This window comes from Ruditapes philippinarum, unplaced genomic scaffold, assembly GCF_026571515.1.
Source record: "Ruditapes philippinarum isolate M1 unplaced genomic scaffold, ASM2657151v2 ctg50_1_1_1_1, whole genome shotgun sequence".
Classification (NCBI taxonomy): Eukaryota; Metazoa; Mollusca; class Bivalvia; order Venerida; family Veneridae; genus Ruditapes; species Ruditapes philippinarum.
This window is the reverse complement of record NW_026861539.1, coordinates 183,651-202,586: the sequence shown is the minus strand read 5'-3', so window position 1 is coordinate 202,586 and position 18,936 is coordinate 183,651. Positions and strand designations below refer to the sequence as shown.

Below are 18,936 nucleotides of genomic sequence, written 5' to 3'. Positions count from 1 at the left end.
CTTTTATTCAGTTTACGCGTTATAGCGTTTACTGACTGGAAATGTCCCTAGAACCTCATTAAAAACCTTTTGTTTAAATGAATTATGAAATGATTTATAAGCTTGCACTGTTAGGCCGCCAACTAAACAAAAACATAAAACTTCTATTCGGCTTTTATATTATTTAAGTAACAAGAAATTTAAATTCCATGAAGAGTTGTTAAGATTGTTTTTTAATTATTTAAAATGTGTTACAAAAGAAGATTAGGCAGTAGGAGCACAAACTTATATCAGAAAATAAAAAGCTTAATTTAAATAATAACAACGATTTTCAGGTCAAAAGTGTGCAATGGAGAATTTGGTTTTTTGGCGGGGTTGGAGGGGGGGGGGGGGGGGGGGGGGGCGCTCAAAAGATGCTGTAAAAGCTATTACAGTTCTGAATAGAAACATGCCGCGTCGTAAAAAGGTTTATAAGCTTTAAACTGATTAAGGTTGTAAGACGTTATATGTATTTCATGAATTATCTTAAAACGCATTAATGATTGGTAAATAATGTGCCAAATCTGTCAAAGTCATCTATATTGACGAAATGTGTGCGTTACATGCTTTTTTCCATGCATTGGAGGTGAGCTGGATGTTGTCTGTCACTCTTTTCTTATAAAATATTCCGTCAATAAACAACGTCATAATAACAAACATTTTCGCGTTATTTGCTATTTTCTCAACAATACAAACATTACACGTAACTTTACAGGACGTCATTAAAAAATGAACTCATGTAGGAAAGACAGTATTTATTTTCATGCCAGGTACATGTTTACGCTTTTACCATCTGGTACAGATACATTTATTGTCATAACAGTGTTTGTGGCTATCACTGATGCAGTTATAGCTATCAAGGTCCAGCGCTATACAATCAGCTTGAGTTGTGCATGCTACAAAGAGAACAATGAAAAATAGAGTAGTCACATTAATGAAACATTGAAAAAAACATTTGTATCACACAAATCATCACATTAAGTTTGCATTTTAACAAACCGTGATATGTAGATATATATCTTTCAGATATTTAAATGGTCACTATATGATCATAAATAGAATAGATAAAAAAGTGACTCTCTGATTACGACAGGATTAAGTCAGACAAGTGGAAAAGTTTAGCACAAAGAGATGGTTGATATATACATATCTAAAAAGCTGGTCTTTATGTTGATATATACATATCGTATGTAAGGGGCTGAAGTCTTCACAATGATATATACATATTGTATGCAAAGAGCTTAAGTCTTTACGTTGGCATTGACAAATCGTATGTTAGGAGCTGGTTACATGCAAAACTGCTCTTAATGAAATCTGGACATTTCTAAGTACCCTACGAGCAAGAACTTTTTTATGTTTTATGCAATAATTAGGATAACTTGAAAAGCTATGGCAGTCATCAGCTCGGAGAATAAGTAAACAATCCAGCGTTCATAAGACGGCCTTTCAACATTTCCATGTTTTCCAAATTCCTAGCCGCTTTTGGAATGTTTACACATTTGTAAACGATATTTATAGTTTGTAACAGTCCTTAAATTAGTTTGTTTTCTTATAAAAAGATATATGACAAACAAATCCAAATATTATCCCTCTGAATCAAACACAATTATTTTCCTCCCATGAAAAACACTGATTATAAAAATTGCGACCGCTTTATTAAGGTTAAAGTCTATTAATACGTATTTATAAATACGTACTGATAGAGTAAAACCTGCTTAGTGATTAAAATAATGTTATAAACTGACGATTAACTAGACTGATGATTAACAAAAGTAAATGGGTTTGAAATACAGCAATCTTATTGCACAATAAATAATCTTAAACATTAATATTACACACAGCCTAGTCTTGTACAAATTTGCCATACGTAACGGAAATAAAGTGGGGTGATTTTTTTTTCTTCTTTATTTTTTTATTTTTTTTTATTATTAAAACAAGCGCTCATTCGCTTTTTTAAATGAACTAAATATTATCATCGATATCTCCATTTAACGGTGATTCCTGGTCTTATTTTTTCAGCTCAAGACTTCTTGTATTTATGAAAAATTCGTCTAAAATGAGGCTTCCAGTAGGGAAAAACAGATTCTTATATTAAAATTAATATTGAGGAAATTTCATGTGAATTTGTGTTTTAAGCATAAATAAAAAAAGTTAATTTGTTTGTTTGTGTGTTTCTTTGGATAGTAATATGTAGTTTTATGACCTTGAAAAGCAGTATTCTCACTCGCAGCTACCATACTCGTGATAATATTGTTTTTAAAGCTCACTCGATGAAATAAAATTTCATTTATTTCATCTTACACCAAAACAAATAAATATCCTCTTTCTCTATACCAACGATTGAATTATGTGCATCATCTTATTCCTTATAAATACTTGTTATAGTATAAAGAAAATCTTTAGAAAATTTACTTATGTTGTCAACAGCACATGTGCATTTCCCGCCATTCATCACTACCCCACTACCAGCAGGGTGTTGGCAAACCACGTGGAAACCTGTGTTACAGTTGGTTGCGCCAGAATCTTTACAATTCTGAGTGGTCGTACAGTTCTCAGAATATACTGTATAAGCAAGCATACACACTGCAGAGAAAACATTTCATGTTAGGTGCAGAAGAAAATATAATGCGACATACAGTGCATAAAATATCATAATGTATATATATATTATTATTATCATATTATCATTTATCTCCAGACAAGGCTAATACATACTAAACAAGTAATAGTATGTTTACATATTGATTTGTTTGACATTGACGTTATAGTACTTTTACATATTGATTTGTTTGACCATGACCCGGAACAATTTCAGGATATTGTCGTCAATCGTCCGGCGTTAAGCAAATCCATGGCATTGACGTGAGTTTGAACCGGATGAAGGAAAATACAACTGCTTGGCAGAAATGATAACCATATCCAGGATTGGTCAAGTTCACACACATTTATAATACACGAAGTTCAAAATTTTATGTTAGCTCTCTACCGATTGAAGGAAATTAAATCTATTTGAAAAAATCATAACAATAAGACGATGTGCAGAGTGCGTGTTTGGACTTTTTCAGGTCAAAGTACTTGTCAAACGGATTCATTTTGATTAGTTCAGTTATAATAATTGTTATCTAGAGGAGTTTATGGCGTCTTTGCCTTAAGGTTGAAATATAGTTTTAATTTAAAAGAATAAAATTTACAATATATAAATGCATCTATATCATAACTAATTCTAAGTAATATATATAAAATTGCGAAGGCTATCTATTATATTTCATTCATTTTATATTTTAGACAAGTTTCATGAATATTAATCTTCATTTATTGAAAGATTACTCAAACATATTTGTTATGTTTTTTAAATCTAGATATATTTCTTTTTCCATTCATTTTTTATTCATAAATATAAACCAAAGATGATATAATCCTGTAGCATTAAAAAATACACTTTTTTAATCATATAGATAAAAAAAGTATTAAAACTTTGACTTACCACAAAACAACGTCACCAAATTATCCGACTGTATCATGATTTATTTCCGAAATACGAAAGCGTCTGTGAACTACTGAGAGGAATGACCTTTTTACGGTTTAAATAGTAGAGGTGATAAGATATGACCGTTATATAAGCCTCATATACATGTTTAGCACGTTTTACGCAGGTGCATTAACCTGTCATTATGCTTTGCGTGAGAGGGCAATTAATTGCTGTTTACATGTTGAAGTAGCTTCAATTGTTGAAGAAAAATTCAAAAAGAAAAAAGGGACAGTTATAACTACATAATTGAGTTATAAGAAAGTTAACTTATTGAAATTACTAACCTCACACGAAAAAGGTACATACATCTACCTTAAACGTGTTCATCCCGTTTTTTCTCGACTACATGAAATATATGAAAAGCTATCATACTTTCACGGCGCTGTTGTCAGCTTGTGTATATCTTATTTAATTTTTTGTGCAGAAAAAAAAAATAATTTCTTACCAAAAATGTGTCGTAACGCCACGAATGTAGCCAACATTTCAAATTTTATAATCATATTAATTTCCAAATTTGTTTGCACAAACCATTCTAAGTTTAATACCCTTAAACTATTTAATGTTAACGCAAACTTTTGTATACAAAGTTCAAGGGCATGAAACTATTCAGTGTTAATCTTTTGCAATTGCAAATTGCAATTTTGTAGACGAGATAATGCTTAGAAATTGAGAACTTTGTAATTTTCTTTCCAAAGTCAAGGGACAAAACTGTCAAAAACCATTGGAGCATGGCCAAATAAGGACTTGACTTGTGTTTTCTGGTAAAATACCAACACGTGCAATTCAAACATCGGACATACATTCCTACAAATGCAGGAACTGAAATTTTCTTTTTTATCTAAGTTACAGAAGAATTTCTCTGAACAAAAACTAAATTCGAACTGGACTTGTATTTGTTGGTTTAATACCTACACATGCCATTTGAACTTTATACGTAAATTTCTACAAAAGAATGAGTGAGAAAAATGAACATTTCATTGTTTTCCAACAATTAACCAATTAGAAGGCCGCATTGTAAATAATCTGTCTATGTCTTAATGTGTTACCTGCGGTAAATAAAGTTATTATTATTATTATTATTATTAATTGTGTTGCAATCATTATTGTTAAAAATTGCAAACAAATATACTTGTACTGTTGTTTGTTTTTCGATGAAAACACTTCATACAATACAAGCTCTGATTAAGTCTTCTGTAAAGTAAAATAAACGTGTAATCGGCAATGATCTGATGATTGAAAGATAAAAGAAGAACCGTTTCTTCCTTTTATTTTCTGTTACTGGCTATTAAGTACTTGGCACGTGTTCTTTTGACACAAATATCATATATAGAATTTTATTTTAGTACAATTTTGAGTGAATATAGATGACAATATTCACGATTTATGATAACCTACATTCATTATTGTATCGGAAAGAGGAATGTGTAAATCAGCTTGTAGAAAAAGATAAGCTTGTCTGAAGAAACGTTGACTGTCTAGTCTTTATAAAAATTTACAATGGTCTTTCGTTTCTGACCTGTTGCGCCGCATATAGCTGTCCACAAAAATAGCCCTCCTGAGAGCTTTATTCGTCAATAGCGTTCTGCCATTGCAACAAATATATATCCAAACAAACGGGATTTGTATGTGTCAATATTCTCCCATTTAGACGTATTATACATCATTTTGATTAAAAATCTTCTCATCATAATCATTTATATCATCATTAAAGTCATCAAATATTCATCAAAGTCAAAATCAGAAAAAGCATCACCTCCGTCATAAGTTTATCACTATCAACATCATCTTTGTCATCATCACCGTCAGTATATTGAAAAGCTATTTTTTTAATAAAAAGACCTCATTTTTAATGTTCCTAAAGTTGGCAGCCTAGGAGCCTTAAGTTGACAGTCTAACAGGTTTTAACTAGCAGCCTAAAAACAACTAAAATAGTTCAAACATGAAAAGATCGGCAATGCATCCGTGGCACTTACTAATACCATTCCACACCTTTATATATATATATATATATCGATCTTTAGTTAAGATATTGAACCTTTTGTTTTGATTCTGACGCTTCGAATTCGACGATAACTTTGTAAAGTAAACAGCCTAACAGCCTAAAAAAATAAGGATAGTACAAACATGTAAATCGTCGAAATGAACCGGTAGCACCTACTTAGACCATTCTGCGGCTATTTTTCACTATTAAGATATGTTTAAATATATTGAAAAATCTTGTTAAACATCTGATGTTTTTCGGTGTGAAAATGTAGGTGAAATTAATTAATGTCATATCACATGTTTGAAACCGAATGAGATAAAGAAATTCGGCTTTAAATACACAGTTTAAGATGTTTAAAGGTCATTGTACTTAATATAATTCAGCGATAACAAAGATGATGATAATAATGATGATGACGATGATGATAAGATGATGATGAGATGATGATCATAATGATGATGATGACAACGATGATGATGATGATGATAAGATGATGATGTTTATGATGATGATATCTTGTATTTTAATGTTTTTCCTTTCTTTTTAATCCGACACTCCTAAGTACATCACACACGTGTGGGTTTTATTTAAATAGTTTAGAAACAAGAGGGTTAAGTTGGCTCTTATTTGCTCCCCCGACCCATCGACCTCAATCGTGTCTTAGACAAACATCCTGACCAAGTTTGATGACAATTACGTCAAAAATGTGACATCTAGTGTTAACAAGGTTTATACATATTTGGGCAGTGTGACCTAGTTTTTGACCCCAGGTGACCCCAGTTTTCCTTAGCAATTTCCAAAATATTTTGATCAAAAATGCAGCCACTAGAGTGTTAACAAGATTTTTCTATTTTTAGCTCCTGTGACCTAGGTTTTTGACCGGACACAACCATAATACGAACTTGACATAGAAATCATCAAAACAACCTTCCTGATCAATTTCAAGGATATTTGAATCAAAACCTGCAGCCACTTGAGTGATAACAAGCTTTTTCTTTGTTAAGCTTTTGTGACCTAGTTGTTTATCCGAGATATCTCATACGAATATTTTACCTAGAAATCATCAAAACAACTTCCTTGACAAATTTCCAGAAAACTTGGATCAAAACTGCAGCCACAAGAGTTATGGCAAGATTCTTCTATATTTAGCTCCTGTGACCTAGTTTTTGACCAGAGATGACGAATATTCGAACTTGACCTGTATTTCATTGAGACTAACATTCCGACAAAGTGTGACTATGATCCAATTAAAACTGTGACTGTCAGAATTTTAATTACTTAATTCTTGACAACGCAAGACAGACAACGCACGACGACGAACGCCGGACATAGCCCCATCACTATACCTCAGCTTGACAACTTCGCGGTCAGGTAAGTTAAAAAGGAAACGGTATGATTTTAAAAAGGAAGTGCATAATAGGATCAATTGTCTTATCCGAAATTTCCATGTATTAATTGTTTGATTGTGCGTCTTTAAATATTTTAACAGTCATAAGCGTTTGTAAATTAAATTTGTTATTGACATTATAATAAAGTGAATTTAAACTGATCAAACAAAGAGGTATTAAAAGATTGTCAATGGTATGAACGTCTTCATTCAAATTTATAACGCTAATTATAATTATAAGCTCTTTAACAAAATGTACACAAAAATACTTTTGACGAAACCGACAATACCGATATATATGCACCATATCAATAAATATTTCTTTTTGGTTTGTTGTTTGGTATGCTTGTTTTACAAGCATGATTTCCAAATTTGATAATGATGTTCTTATTTAAGATTGTTGCTCCGCAACTACAATTAAGACATTTAGTTTTTTATTGCTTGAATAACGGTTTAAACGTCTTTTATACCATTTTTGGTAAAATGACGATAACATTTTATTGTCTTAAAAGGAAAACCATATAAGTAACCGAAGTTTCTTACTTAAGATTGCGAAATAAAAGCTACACATTGTAAATGCTTACTATGGCTTCATATACAAAATGCCTGCCTACATTTAAATTATTTTATTTTAAGAAACGTATATCTATGCTAAATACTAAATTCTTCATAAAAATCTACAAGTATATAAAAATGTACGTAAGACATTATTTATCCATATTGTGAGGAAATTACATGAAGTATTGTACTAACAATTTTAGAACAAGTGCACTGAGACAAAACACGTAGCATGCTAGTACAACAACAACAACAATCACGTTTATTAGAAGCCACGTCACAATAGTAACAATATGACTGATTAACAGAAAATAAAAGAGTGGGTAACATGATACTTAATGCAAATTCTACTTTAACCGTTATTTTCATCACATAAGGACAGTAATTATATTGTCAAAAACTGCTGCAATGTTGTTTATGTTTATGATTAATTGATAAATATTAAGTGCATGTACATACATGTTTGTCATAAAATATAGATGTATACATCAAGAAGAGGTGAAACAAAAGAGAATAGTAGAACATTACGATATTTACATTTGTTGTGCCCCCACTTTAGTGGCGGGCATTTAGATTTACCCATGTACATTTGTCCGTCCTTCCGTCCGTCCGTCCTTCCGGCCGTCCGTTATCTTTTGTGTCGCACGTAACTAAAAAGTTTTTGACCTAGAGTCATGAAACTTTACAGGACTGTTGATCAGCATGTGCAGTTGTGTACCTGGGTATTTTCGTGTGGATTTATTTAGTATTGTTAGAGTAATTGCCCTTGACATAGTAAAATTTTGCAATTTTCAAATTGTGTCGCTTGTAACTCAAAAAGGATTTGACATAGAGTCATAAATCTTAACAGGAATGTTGATCAGCATGTGTAGTTGTGCACCTGGGTATTTTTGTGTGGATTTATTGAATATTTTTTGAGTTATTGCCCTTGACTTAGTACAATTTTGCAATTTTCAACTTGTGTCGCATGTAACTCAAAAATGATTTGACCTAGAGTCATGAAACTGTACTGGAATGTTGATCAGCATGTGTAGTTGTGCACTTGGGTATTTTCGTGTGGATTTATTTAGCATTTTTTAGAGTTATTGCCCTTGACTTAGAAATGTTTTGCAATTTTCAACTTGTGTCGCATGTAACTCCAAAAGGATTTGATATAGAGTCATTGAACCTTACGAAAAGGTTGGTCAGCATATGCAGTTGTGCATCTGGGGTTTCGCTTGTGGATTCATCCGGTAATTGTAGAGTTATTTCCCTTGATTTAGTAAAAACTGTTTCATTATGTTGTTATTTGTTCCTTGAATGCTTGAGTTAGAATCAATCAACTTTACAAGAATAATGATCAACATCACTAAATTAAAGGAATAATGATCAACAAAACTGTGAAGCTATGCACCTGGGACTTTGCATGTGGATTTTTTTTTTCAGTTTTGTTAGAGTTTTTGCCCTTAACGTAGTATAAATTTGCAATTTTCAACTTGTTCATGATATGATTCTTTTTTCTCCTTTTCTATATATATAAATCACTACGAGTTTATCTTCAATTACTATAATTAATATGAGTGTCAGTCGAAGAATAAATAAAAATATCTAACCTTTACATTCAAGAATATAATATATATATATTTTTGTTTTTTGTTTATACAAAAGGATTTTAAATTTTGTATAGATCTACATTTTTTATTCTTTGTTATTGTTAAATCAGAAGGCCATACTGAAAATAAGTATACTTCTTACTGTGTAAACTGTGTATGTTACCTTCTATAAATAAAGATTTTATTATTATTATTATTATTATTATTATTATTATTATTATTATTATTATTATTATAGCTCAAAAAGTATTTGACTTGTAGGCCTGGAAGTTTACAAGAATGTTGGTCAGCATGTGTACTCATGCATCTTGGGGTTTGTTTGTGGATTTATTCAGTATTTGTAAAGTTCTTGCCCTTTACTTAGTAAAAGATTTTTAGTTTTCAACTTGTGGCACATGTAGTCCAAAAATTATTTTTTGACATAGAGTCATAAGATTGACAGAACATCGGTGTGAAGGGGCACCCGTGTCCTATGGACACATTTCTAGTTTTAACAAATTTTGTTTTTATTTCTTCTATCAATTGTATAGTTATTTATCAAATTATCATACATACTAATGTAAACTAATGCAAACAGCCGTACACAAAGGATTGAGAAAATTAAAAGGCGGCATGAGAAAATACTAATACGTCACTACAGCTTCACGCTTTTCACGTACATATACAATGCTACGATATTGAAAATATTTACAACCGCTAAGAAAGGCCTTACATATTAAATCGTTTGTTACTAAGATCGTCAGGGAGCAACATTTAACGGATACATTTCTTGTTGTTGTCTGAGGTTTTGGCTTTGTCAATGTGACAAAATTTTATATTCCATAAAATATGCAAACTGGCCATTTTTAAGTAAAGCGCGTGCCTTGGTTGAGTAAGAAATAATCAGATATGCATTATTTTTGAAAGAAATGCTATGTGAACAAAATATTATGCAACATTTACTGCATTGTACAATTAGAGCTTTGAACTATTAGATATACATATAATCAACATTGTAAAGCACGTTTATGATACATAGTTAAAATGATTTTTTCTTCATCTGAAACTTCTAGAAAATAAAGTGCATTCGTGTCAAAAGTCATTAATGTTGCGAAAAGGATTTAATGCCATCCGTCAGGAAATAAACATATCTGCATTATACGTCAATCAAATCTAAATGCAATGCAAAAATATATGGATAAACGGAAGTGTATGGAGTTCCGAATATCATTAATTGATAGTAGAAATACGGGGAACTTAAAATACGGAGATGTACGGGACCGTATATAACTAATATACGGTGATCCGTACACTCGAAATATACGGGAATTTGTTGCACGATGTCCGTATTTTACTAAATTACGGAAGTTTAATGAAAAGTCCGTATAATACTAAAATGTGAAACTCGATATTCTTGCAAAATGTTAATACGGATTTTGTTTATAGAAAAAGAGAATTAAGATTTACTTCTGCATTGACCATTTCCTATCAGAAGAAATCTAACATTTGTCAGACATCTGTCAGAATAACATCAAATAGTAAATTATCTTAATGCAGCTTTGTGAGATAAATATTCAGCAGGATTACTGAAACTACCTTGTGTCTTTCTCTACTAATACAGCAGATATCTCCTGTTATTCCGATGTGACTTAAAACTTGATTACAAATAACACTTAGTCTAATAATAATACTAATACTTATAATGATGATGATGATAATAATATTAATAATAATAATGATGATAATAATAATAATAATTATAACTAGATTCTCTAAGAACAAAAAAACCTGGTATAGTTTAAGTTATTGAATATAAATCTGTTTTATTTTAATGAAATGCTATTTCCAACAAATGGAACAGTATCAACTTTAGATGAAAAATCTCAATGGTAAAATAAAAAAGTAATTAAAAGTATAATTGTAAAACGAAGAATATTATAATATCGAATTATGAAATATGCATCCTTAATCATAAAACATCTACAGAAAGAGAAATATATTCAACAGTTGACCATTTCAAATTACCTCTTGCTATCTTTAAAACAGTTTTATTACTTTGTGTAGAACACTAGAACATATGTGATGGACGGACAGGCAACATCAAATCCATAAGAATTGCATTTAACAACCAGTTGGAAGCCATTATTTAAAAATATTTGTCAACCAAAGTTATGTGTGTATATTATGTATTAATAATAGTTAATATGCTTTTAGTTTTTAATATAATGTACCTAGGTAATGTCTGTAGAAAATATTCCTGTAGCAAGTATTAATCCTTCGATTCCCGAATTGAGAATATGAATAAGCTGGTTCGATATATGGAACATAGATAACCAATTAAGTGAAGAGACTTTGATTCCCGCACTGAGAATATGAATAAGCTGGTTCGATGCAAGTAACAGGCATAACCAATTAAGTAAAGAGATTCAATTAGGCTTTATCTATAATTTTTATTTGGCTTTGCTGAAAGACACAAGTATGTACTACAAATATCGGTGGAACAAATGTGCGATATGAATGTAACATAAATAGTGTTTGTATCATACGAACGAAAAATGATTGTTATCATTTTATGAAAGTCAGTCATGGTTAAAATATTTATGATACCTTACATTGAAATATTGAACCGATATAGTGTATTGACTGTAATTGTTCATTCGGCATTATTCTGTATTTCTGATAATCGGAAGAAGGAAACATAGCTTTTTTAATTAAAGCTTTGAAGCAAGATTCAGACTTTGTATTTATTTATTTTGCTTGTTTGTTTATCTGTTCGTTCGTTAATACGATCGTTCGTTCGTTTATTATTTTAATTAATTTGCTTTATTATTTTGTTTTATTCAATTAGCATGGCCGTAACGGTATTGTTTTACAACTGCATACACAATAGATTCTCAATAATATTATCTTGGCCCTTTTCATCAAATTTTGGAATCCGATAAAAACCTTGAACACAATAGTTACAATTCACAGAACGAATACGGTATTTCGGTCTAAGCTACCATATGAAACTAAACATGTACACAAATAATGAATTTATTTTAGGAGTTTATGACTACTTGTTGACATAGTTTGATTTTGTTTTTAAACTGTGCATCAGTATTTTAAACTGATCATGACTGTCAGCCATCTTTGCAGTCATAGTTTTACGAACTATACTTTATTTTCTTTTGAATGTCAAACATATATATAATTATATTCTTTATATATCAATGTTTACATCCCCTATTTTTTGTCTGTTTACATCTAAAACCACGTGGTAAAACAACGCTCAATCAGTATTAAGTCCAAGGTTACTGAAGATAAAAGCCGAGATGTTCCAATTTGTTGATTCTGTCAATACTTACTGATGTTGCGCTTCAATTTTGTTTTTATCAAAATATTGTGTTAGATATCACAATTAGCACAAACACGATTTTTTTAGGTAACACATTTGTTTCATAATGGTTATTGCATGAGCTTTTGTTGTGGTGGCGTAAATAATACGATTGTAGATTTGACAAATCATCAAGGCAACAAATATTCTGATAATTGTTATATTGTCTTTGTTGTTCGATATAAATTGTTTATAAAAGCAAGCAATTCAGATTATTCAAAAGATGAATGTATTCTTTGTCAGCATTTATGTTAATTTCAAAATAGATGTTGCCTTTAAGCTGTCCAAAAACCTCAATATCATCTGACGACCAATTAGATAAAGTTTTTAATAATTATAAAAATAAAAAACAAGGTGCTTTGAAAAGAGAGATAAAATAATTTCGATAACTTCGCTCCCGCCTTTTAAACACAAAATGAAAATAATATCACAGAAACATGTTCCTTCAAAGAAAGTCATTAATTATAGTTTTAAGACATATCTTTTAGTGTATTAAAACAAATGTATATGTCTAAAATAACAAGAATGATATATAATATTTAGAATAATTACACCAAGTTAATTACATTTATAAAACTATCTTTTAAATGATGTTTCTCATATCAAAACAACAAGCAATGGAAATATTCACAATTCAAGAGATGGTGTGCATGTTATTTGCAATTAATGTCTGATTGATTTTGCATTAATATCACTATATTCCTACTGCGTGACTATTGCAGAAAGGCTTTTTTGCATGATCTTTCCTACTTTTTGGTATTTCTTGTAGAGAAATTGTAACATACATTGTTTGTTTACATGACAAAACTTTCCCTCTTATAATTTTTTTAAAATATATTTTAAATTTGTCATGAAAATAAGCATGAATCTGGAAACCGTTTGCATAAGAATAAATTTATAATGGCCAAATACATTATCTGTGTATGGTTTTATCATGCAGAGTTTTGTTAATTTACATACATGTTTTACAAAAGAAATGCAATGTTTGCAAACAATAGAATGGAAACTGTGCGATAACTTTTGTTCCTGTTTTATATATGGGTACTGTAGATGATTAGCTTCATGCAAAAAAAGTTTGAAGTAATCTCTACATTTATAAAAAAAGAAGCTATGTGAATATATTGTTCAATTTATTACAAACAATATAAGAACTATTTATAGTTAAAAATAATCATATTTTTATTTACACACTTGTAGTGTAACGCTAACATTTAACACATCGTTTCGCTGTGTATAAACGTGTTTATTGTTTTCCTAGGAGTTTTTATCTAAAAAACGATATTTATATCACTTGGTCCTTCAAAGCTTAATCAAACCAGCCATTGACATTTGATAGCTCTTCAGGCAGCGTTATTTCTTCCTCATTCGATGTATCAATTTTGATCATGTTTTCTTTAATTCAATAATACATTACGTGATGCCTCATAGATTATGCATTATCACAGTTACTTGTTTTGTTTACACAGATTGAAAAAATAAAAAATTCAAAAAATTTATTCAAGACAAAAAATCACTAATTACAAAGATTTAATTGTCAGTTTTAGAATAATTTCTAATAAGTTTGAGAATAGAACATGTATGTACTCTTCTGAAGGTGTGTATCATTCAAGCAGATTGTATAAAATTGTGTGTTCTTTTTCAAAATACATAAAAAGAAGCAATTAAATAAACCAGAACAGTGCATTCATCTATTATTCTTTTTACTATAAACGTATATTTTCAGTAAAATACGAAACATATATTTGAACGGAAGAAATAAGTTATTTGTTATTCCTTAAATAGGTCGAGTAATTGTTATGTTGCAATAGTACGCGATTGATTTTATATGACGTCATGGAGCGCGCGAATTTACCCAGCATTTAAACTATTAAGTTGGAAAGGCCAGCATCAATTTTTACAAAAATACAATATAATGATACTTAAATTATGGAAACAATTTACATTTTAGTTTCAGTAATATGATTTTCTTATATGAGTTTTTCTATTACATTTATTCTGTGACATGTTTGAAGATCTCAATATCAATAATCTAGGTTTTTGCGAATAAAGATGGGTTCTGGTCGTTTAATACGGAAAATATTAATTTCATTCACACGTTTGGTCCGTCAGTATGTCAGATGTTACACAGGCTTGTAGATGAAAACAAAGTATCTAATTCGGAATTTCGTTTTTTTTTATTTCTCCAGAGAAGTTATCAGTGTATAATATAAAAGACTAAACATCATTGAAACAAAGTCCTAGAGAACACTTATCTGATATTTTGGATCATTTAATAACGTTATTTATTTATAACAATAAGTGGTAACGGCATCAATGAAATGTAATAAGTAAGGCATAAAATGTGAATTTGACAGTATATTATGCGATTAAAACACGCTTTATTGGCGATTTTATCAATTATGAAGTAATAGTAGTCACGTAATCAACAACTACACATATGAAGTCACACATAATTGTGACGTATTCATTTGTTCTCGACTTGTTCAGGAGCTCTGTGTAATTGGTTGAATGATATACCTATATGAGTATCATATAGATGTGGAATGGCATTAGGAGACTATGGTATATGTTAAGTATTAAATGTTTATAAATAAAACATTTTACATGGTAATGTTGTTGTTTTAAGTGACGTATATTTACCAAAAGTAATGATTTACACATTTAATCTGATAACACCAGTATTTACCATTATTTGAAATATTACATCATTTCCATGTTAATTATACCATCTTACAACATACCGTATATCAGGCTTTTTCGCGAGTATCTAATTTTTGCTTTATTCACGTGCAATGAATATCGCAAAAAAAAAATCGACCAATTTCCTTTCAATTTGATAAGGTGATTTTGCGAGTTTTTTCTGCGGATGTTTCGAAATTCTAAATTTTACCATTTCATGTTAAATGTTGAATTCTGCATAAGCCGGTGCTAGGGGCGTGGACGGTACTTTGCATTTGACAGTACCGTCTATGAACAGGCTCAATCAAACCGAGTCTGCAACATTTTCAATTGTGCCATGTTGGGCTTTCTTTAGGGCCCAGTTACACAGACGGTCGGTCCCCAATCGGTCATTTAATTTTAAATTTACTCGCTGTTATGATCGGTTGTCATGCGTGATTTTATTTCTGGTTTTCTGTGTAAACGGCCATCGGTGACAGAAAGCAAACTCAAACGGGAATGAGTCGATGATTAAATGCTGAAATACTTTTGGTTTTTATCGTTTGTAAATCGGAGCTAAATCGGGCGTAACGCTGATTAATCGGTGTTTGATAGCTAGTCATCAGTGGTTAAACACTTTCCGTCAGATATGGCCGGTGATTCATATTTGGTTATCTTTGTCCGATCGGTGATATCGGTGATTAAGAGCTTGCATATCTCATGATATAGGTTGCCGTCGGTAATTTTTAAAATATTTTCACCGATCGAGAATTTTAAACGTGTTTAAAAATCCCAATCGGTAATTTTTCACCGATGAAACTTATCTTTCCCCAATAGCAGTTGATAGGTGGAAAACAGGTGACCAATAGGTGATATCGGTGATCAATACGTTGTCATCGGCTCACTCCATAATTTGGCTAAAAAAACTACCGATCAATCACCGATGGCTCTGTGTAACTGGGGTGTTAGGGATTCTTATTTCTTTCTATTTTTGGACCTTTTTGGATTTTGCTACTCAGTTTAGTCGTAAATATCTGAAACTGTGATACCTGCATATCAATATATCCAATATCAATTTTCGATATTCATGCTTGTTTAGAATTGTTTTTTGGGGACTTTGTTTTACATAAACAAATCTTAAGTGGCATAGATAGTGAGCAAACTTGCAGTTTTACTAATTGCCCGATATAATAAGATAATTCACACATTGCTGGTAGGTAAACGAACACAGGCAGCTCAACAATAAGGTGAGATGAGGCAATAAGTGTGAACTACTAAATACATACTTGTAAGCAATACGTCAAGAGAAAAATTGAAAACAAAGTTTTAACTGTGAGAACAATAAATTTCTGACAAAAAAGAATGATCTGTCTTTGTAAGCAGAAAAACGCGGAAAAAAGAAACATATACAACAAAATCGCTAGAATCACTAAAGAATAAGAAATGCCAGAATCGCGAAATTTGTCGTACGAGAAAATAACCTGATATACGGTTTTCGCTAAAAAAAAGTTATCATATGTGTCTTTATGAAGCCTAAGCCATATATGTAGCTATTGTTCCAGAATGATTTGAGCTGCCAAATCTGCTACTACGGATATGTGATTTGTAGATCCTGTTTTTCCTTTGTTTGAAACGCAACATAAGTGCAAGTTCATTTCTAAAATATGCACCCGTGATACTGTATAAAAAGAAATTAACACAATAGTTCATATAAAACACTGTTCTTGTAACAAGTAGCACCCCGTTCCAGTAGTCAATGTCTTTGTAATTGAAATTATAGGTATCAAATCTTTTAAATTTCGAAGACATAAAATTTCTGAACCAGACTGCTGAATAGGGCAAATTGAACGCAATAAAGAAGAATGAAATCGCTAGCAGTATAAACGTAAACTCGAGTCGTATCTTAGTTGTTTCCGCAAAAAGTTCACGGTGGCGATAATTTCTTAAGTACAAAGTTCGCATAATCATTATATTTAGAATTGTTATGACGATAAAAGGAACAAGTGTTATAAGTAAAGCAAAAATTGAATCTAACACAAATGACTCAAAACTGTACATTGGATTTGAACTGCAAGTCATTTGTCCTCTCTTTATGTACTCGCCGCTAAGAATAGGTTTGTATAAAACAAGAAGACCGCCAATGATCAACATTCCTATTAATATCTTTTTTGACTTTCCTTTGAAAGATTTAAGAGGGTAACAAACTCCTGTAAACCGTTCGATGGTGAATACAACAATTATCCAAGTTGACATTACACGAGATATGTATGACAAAAACAAGAACACTTGACACGGTCCGTCCCTATTCAAAACGTTTAATAAAATATCAGCATCCGGATTTATATGGACAAGACCTCTTCGTAACCATTCAATAAACACATAGAAGATCAGGGTACAAATATCAGCTGCTGATAACGCCGCCAGATAAGAACTTGCAGACATTTTGCGCATGTTCTTTGAGGTGAATACAGCCAGAGATAGTCCGTTTCCTATCAAACCGATAACTAGTATAAATGGTGTAAAGTATGAGAATAAATTTAATCCGATTATATAAACTGATGGTTTCTGATATTCAAAGTTGCTTTGTAAATCAAAATCTAAGAAATCATTAAAAGCCGGTGCACTGCAGTTGGAAAATATAGTGTTAGAAGAACTGTTTGAATCATTCAATGACATGGAATCGTCTAATGTACACGGTGGTGAATTCATTCTGCTAAGCTGTAATGAAAATAAGGAAACAAGAGTTAAAACATCACAGAGAAAATATATTATAAATGATGAAATGCGTAATAATGTTCTTTTACTACGAATATCAGCTATATAGGCTTAATGTTTAATACGAATTGTTGAGAATACTCAGCATACATACGTGTAAGTTGCACGGACAACAGCTTTGTAAAACAGCTCCGTAACATTCCCATTCACTGTTACTAGTTACTAAGAATTTCCGACTAGACTTTTCGAAGTATTAGATAATAACACATTTCTATTCTCAGAATTACCTTTTCTGACCTAAGATAATAATTGGTAAGTAATTTTACGACCTTAAAAGGCACTCTTAATTATTTGAATCACTTATAGCGTACTTAAAAATACTTACATAGCTATGAAAAAACGACGAATTAAATAAATCGTCCATTAAACTAAATTGTATAAATGATAGCAGATTGCTAACGTATCATCATCAATTGTTAGTAAATTGCCTGCAATATGTTCGCACCAGATGACTAACCTAACCATTAGCCATTTGTTTCTTCAAACTTGTGTAAAATACCTGAAAAGCAAATAAGGATAATATATCTCATATTTATGATAATTATGTTTAATATGAGCTGTTATTTTACAAAAAAGTATCTACCAAACAGATATAATAAGTGTGTTTTTTGTTGTCCTTTTTTGTATTTTTTTTTTACTTCTGTTAGATATAAAATAAGCCAGATTTAAACGATTTCCTTATATAACTTTTATCCAACAAAAGTCAATACTAAGAATGAAATATAAAGTGAATGTTTTTTTATCAGCATATCAAAAACAATAGAACAACAGTTGATCTACAAAACTGTTCAGAATATACTTTACAAAATAAAAGAAATTACAGAGCTGAAATTTTTAAAATTAAAAAAAATATATCGTCTTAATTATATTTCGGTAAGACGTTTAAATTATCTTATAATAATCTTATCAATGTGAGTAGCATTCATTTTTAATAATTATCCTAGGATAAAATTATTCAGAAGTCATTATCTAATTCATTTTGAAATAAATGAATTATCAGGCAATAACTAGTTATGGTAGTAAAATACGTCCTCATATAAATTACGACATATAAATATGGTGACGTTATATAATCACTTA

At 30.7% G+C, this 18,936-nt stretch overlaps 2 protein-coding genes across 2 annotated transcripts; both read right to left on the bottom strand.

Moving 5' to 3' along the window:
- Positions 1-758: 758 nt before the first annotated feature.
- Positions 759-3,647, bottom strand: LOC132716002 (uncharacterized). The gene is made up of 3 exons (XM_060699136.1): positions 3,503-3,647; positions 2,431-2,601; positions 759-914 (listed from the first exon to the last, which is right to left on the bottom strand). The coding sequence occupies exons 1-3, from the start codon at positions 3,537-3,539 to the stop codon at positions 805-807; spliced, it is 318 nt and encodes a 105-aa protein (XP_060555119.1). The 5' UTR covers positions 3,540-3,647; the 3' UTR covers positions 759-804.
- A 12,399-nt stretch (positions 3,648-16,046) lies between these two features.
- Positions 16,047-18,335, bottom strand: LOC132715999 (G-protein coupled estrogen receptor 1-like). Its single transcript, XM_060699131.1, has 2 exons — positions 18,182-18,335; positions 16,047-17,799 (listed from the first exon to the last, which is right to left on the bottom strand). The coding sequence occupies exons 1-2, from the start codon at positions 18,218-18,220 to the stop codon at positions 16,615-16,617; spliced, it is 1,224 nt and encodes a 407-aa protein (XP_060555114.1). The 5' UTR covers positions 18,221-18,335; the 3' UTR covers positions 16,047-16,614.
- Between the last annotated feature and the right edge of the window lie 601 nt (positions 18,336-18,936).

What these genes read in the sequence shown, in the direction of transcription:
- LOC132715999 (XM_060699131.1), bottom strand. Translation starts at nt 18,220, where the DNA reads ATGGACGATTTATTTAATTCGTCGTTTTTTCATAGCTAT. An exon ending in CGTCGTTTTTTCATAGCTAT is followed by an intron (nt 17,800 to 18,181) that starts GTAAGTATTTTT and finishes TTTTCATTACAG; the next exon opens with CTTAGCAGAATGAATTCACC.
- LOC132716002 (XM_060699136.1), bottom strand. Translation starts at nt 3,539, where the DNA reads ATGATACAGTCGGATAATTTGGTGACGTTGTTTTGTG. An exon ending in TTTGGTGACGTTGTTTTGTG is followed by an intron (nt 2,602 to 3,502) that starts GTAAGTCAAAGT and finishes TTTTCTCTGCAG; the next exon opens with TGTGTATGCTTGCTTATACA. An exon ending in ATGTGCTGTTGACAACATAA is followed by an intron (nt 915 to 2,430) that starts GTAAATTTTCTA and finishes TTCTCTTTGTAG; the next exon opens with CATGCACAACTCAAGCTGAT.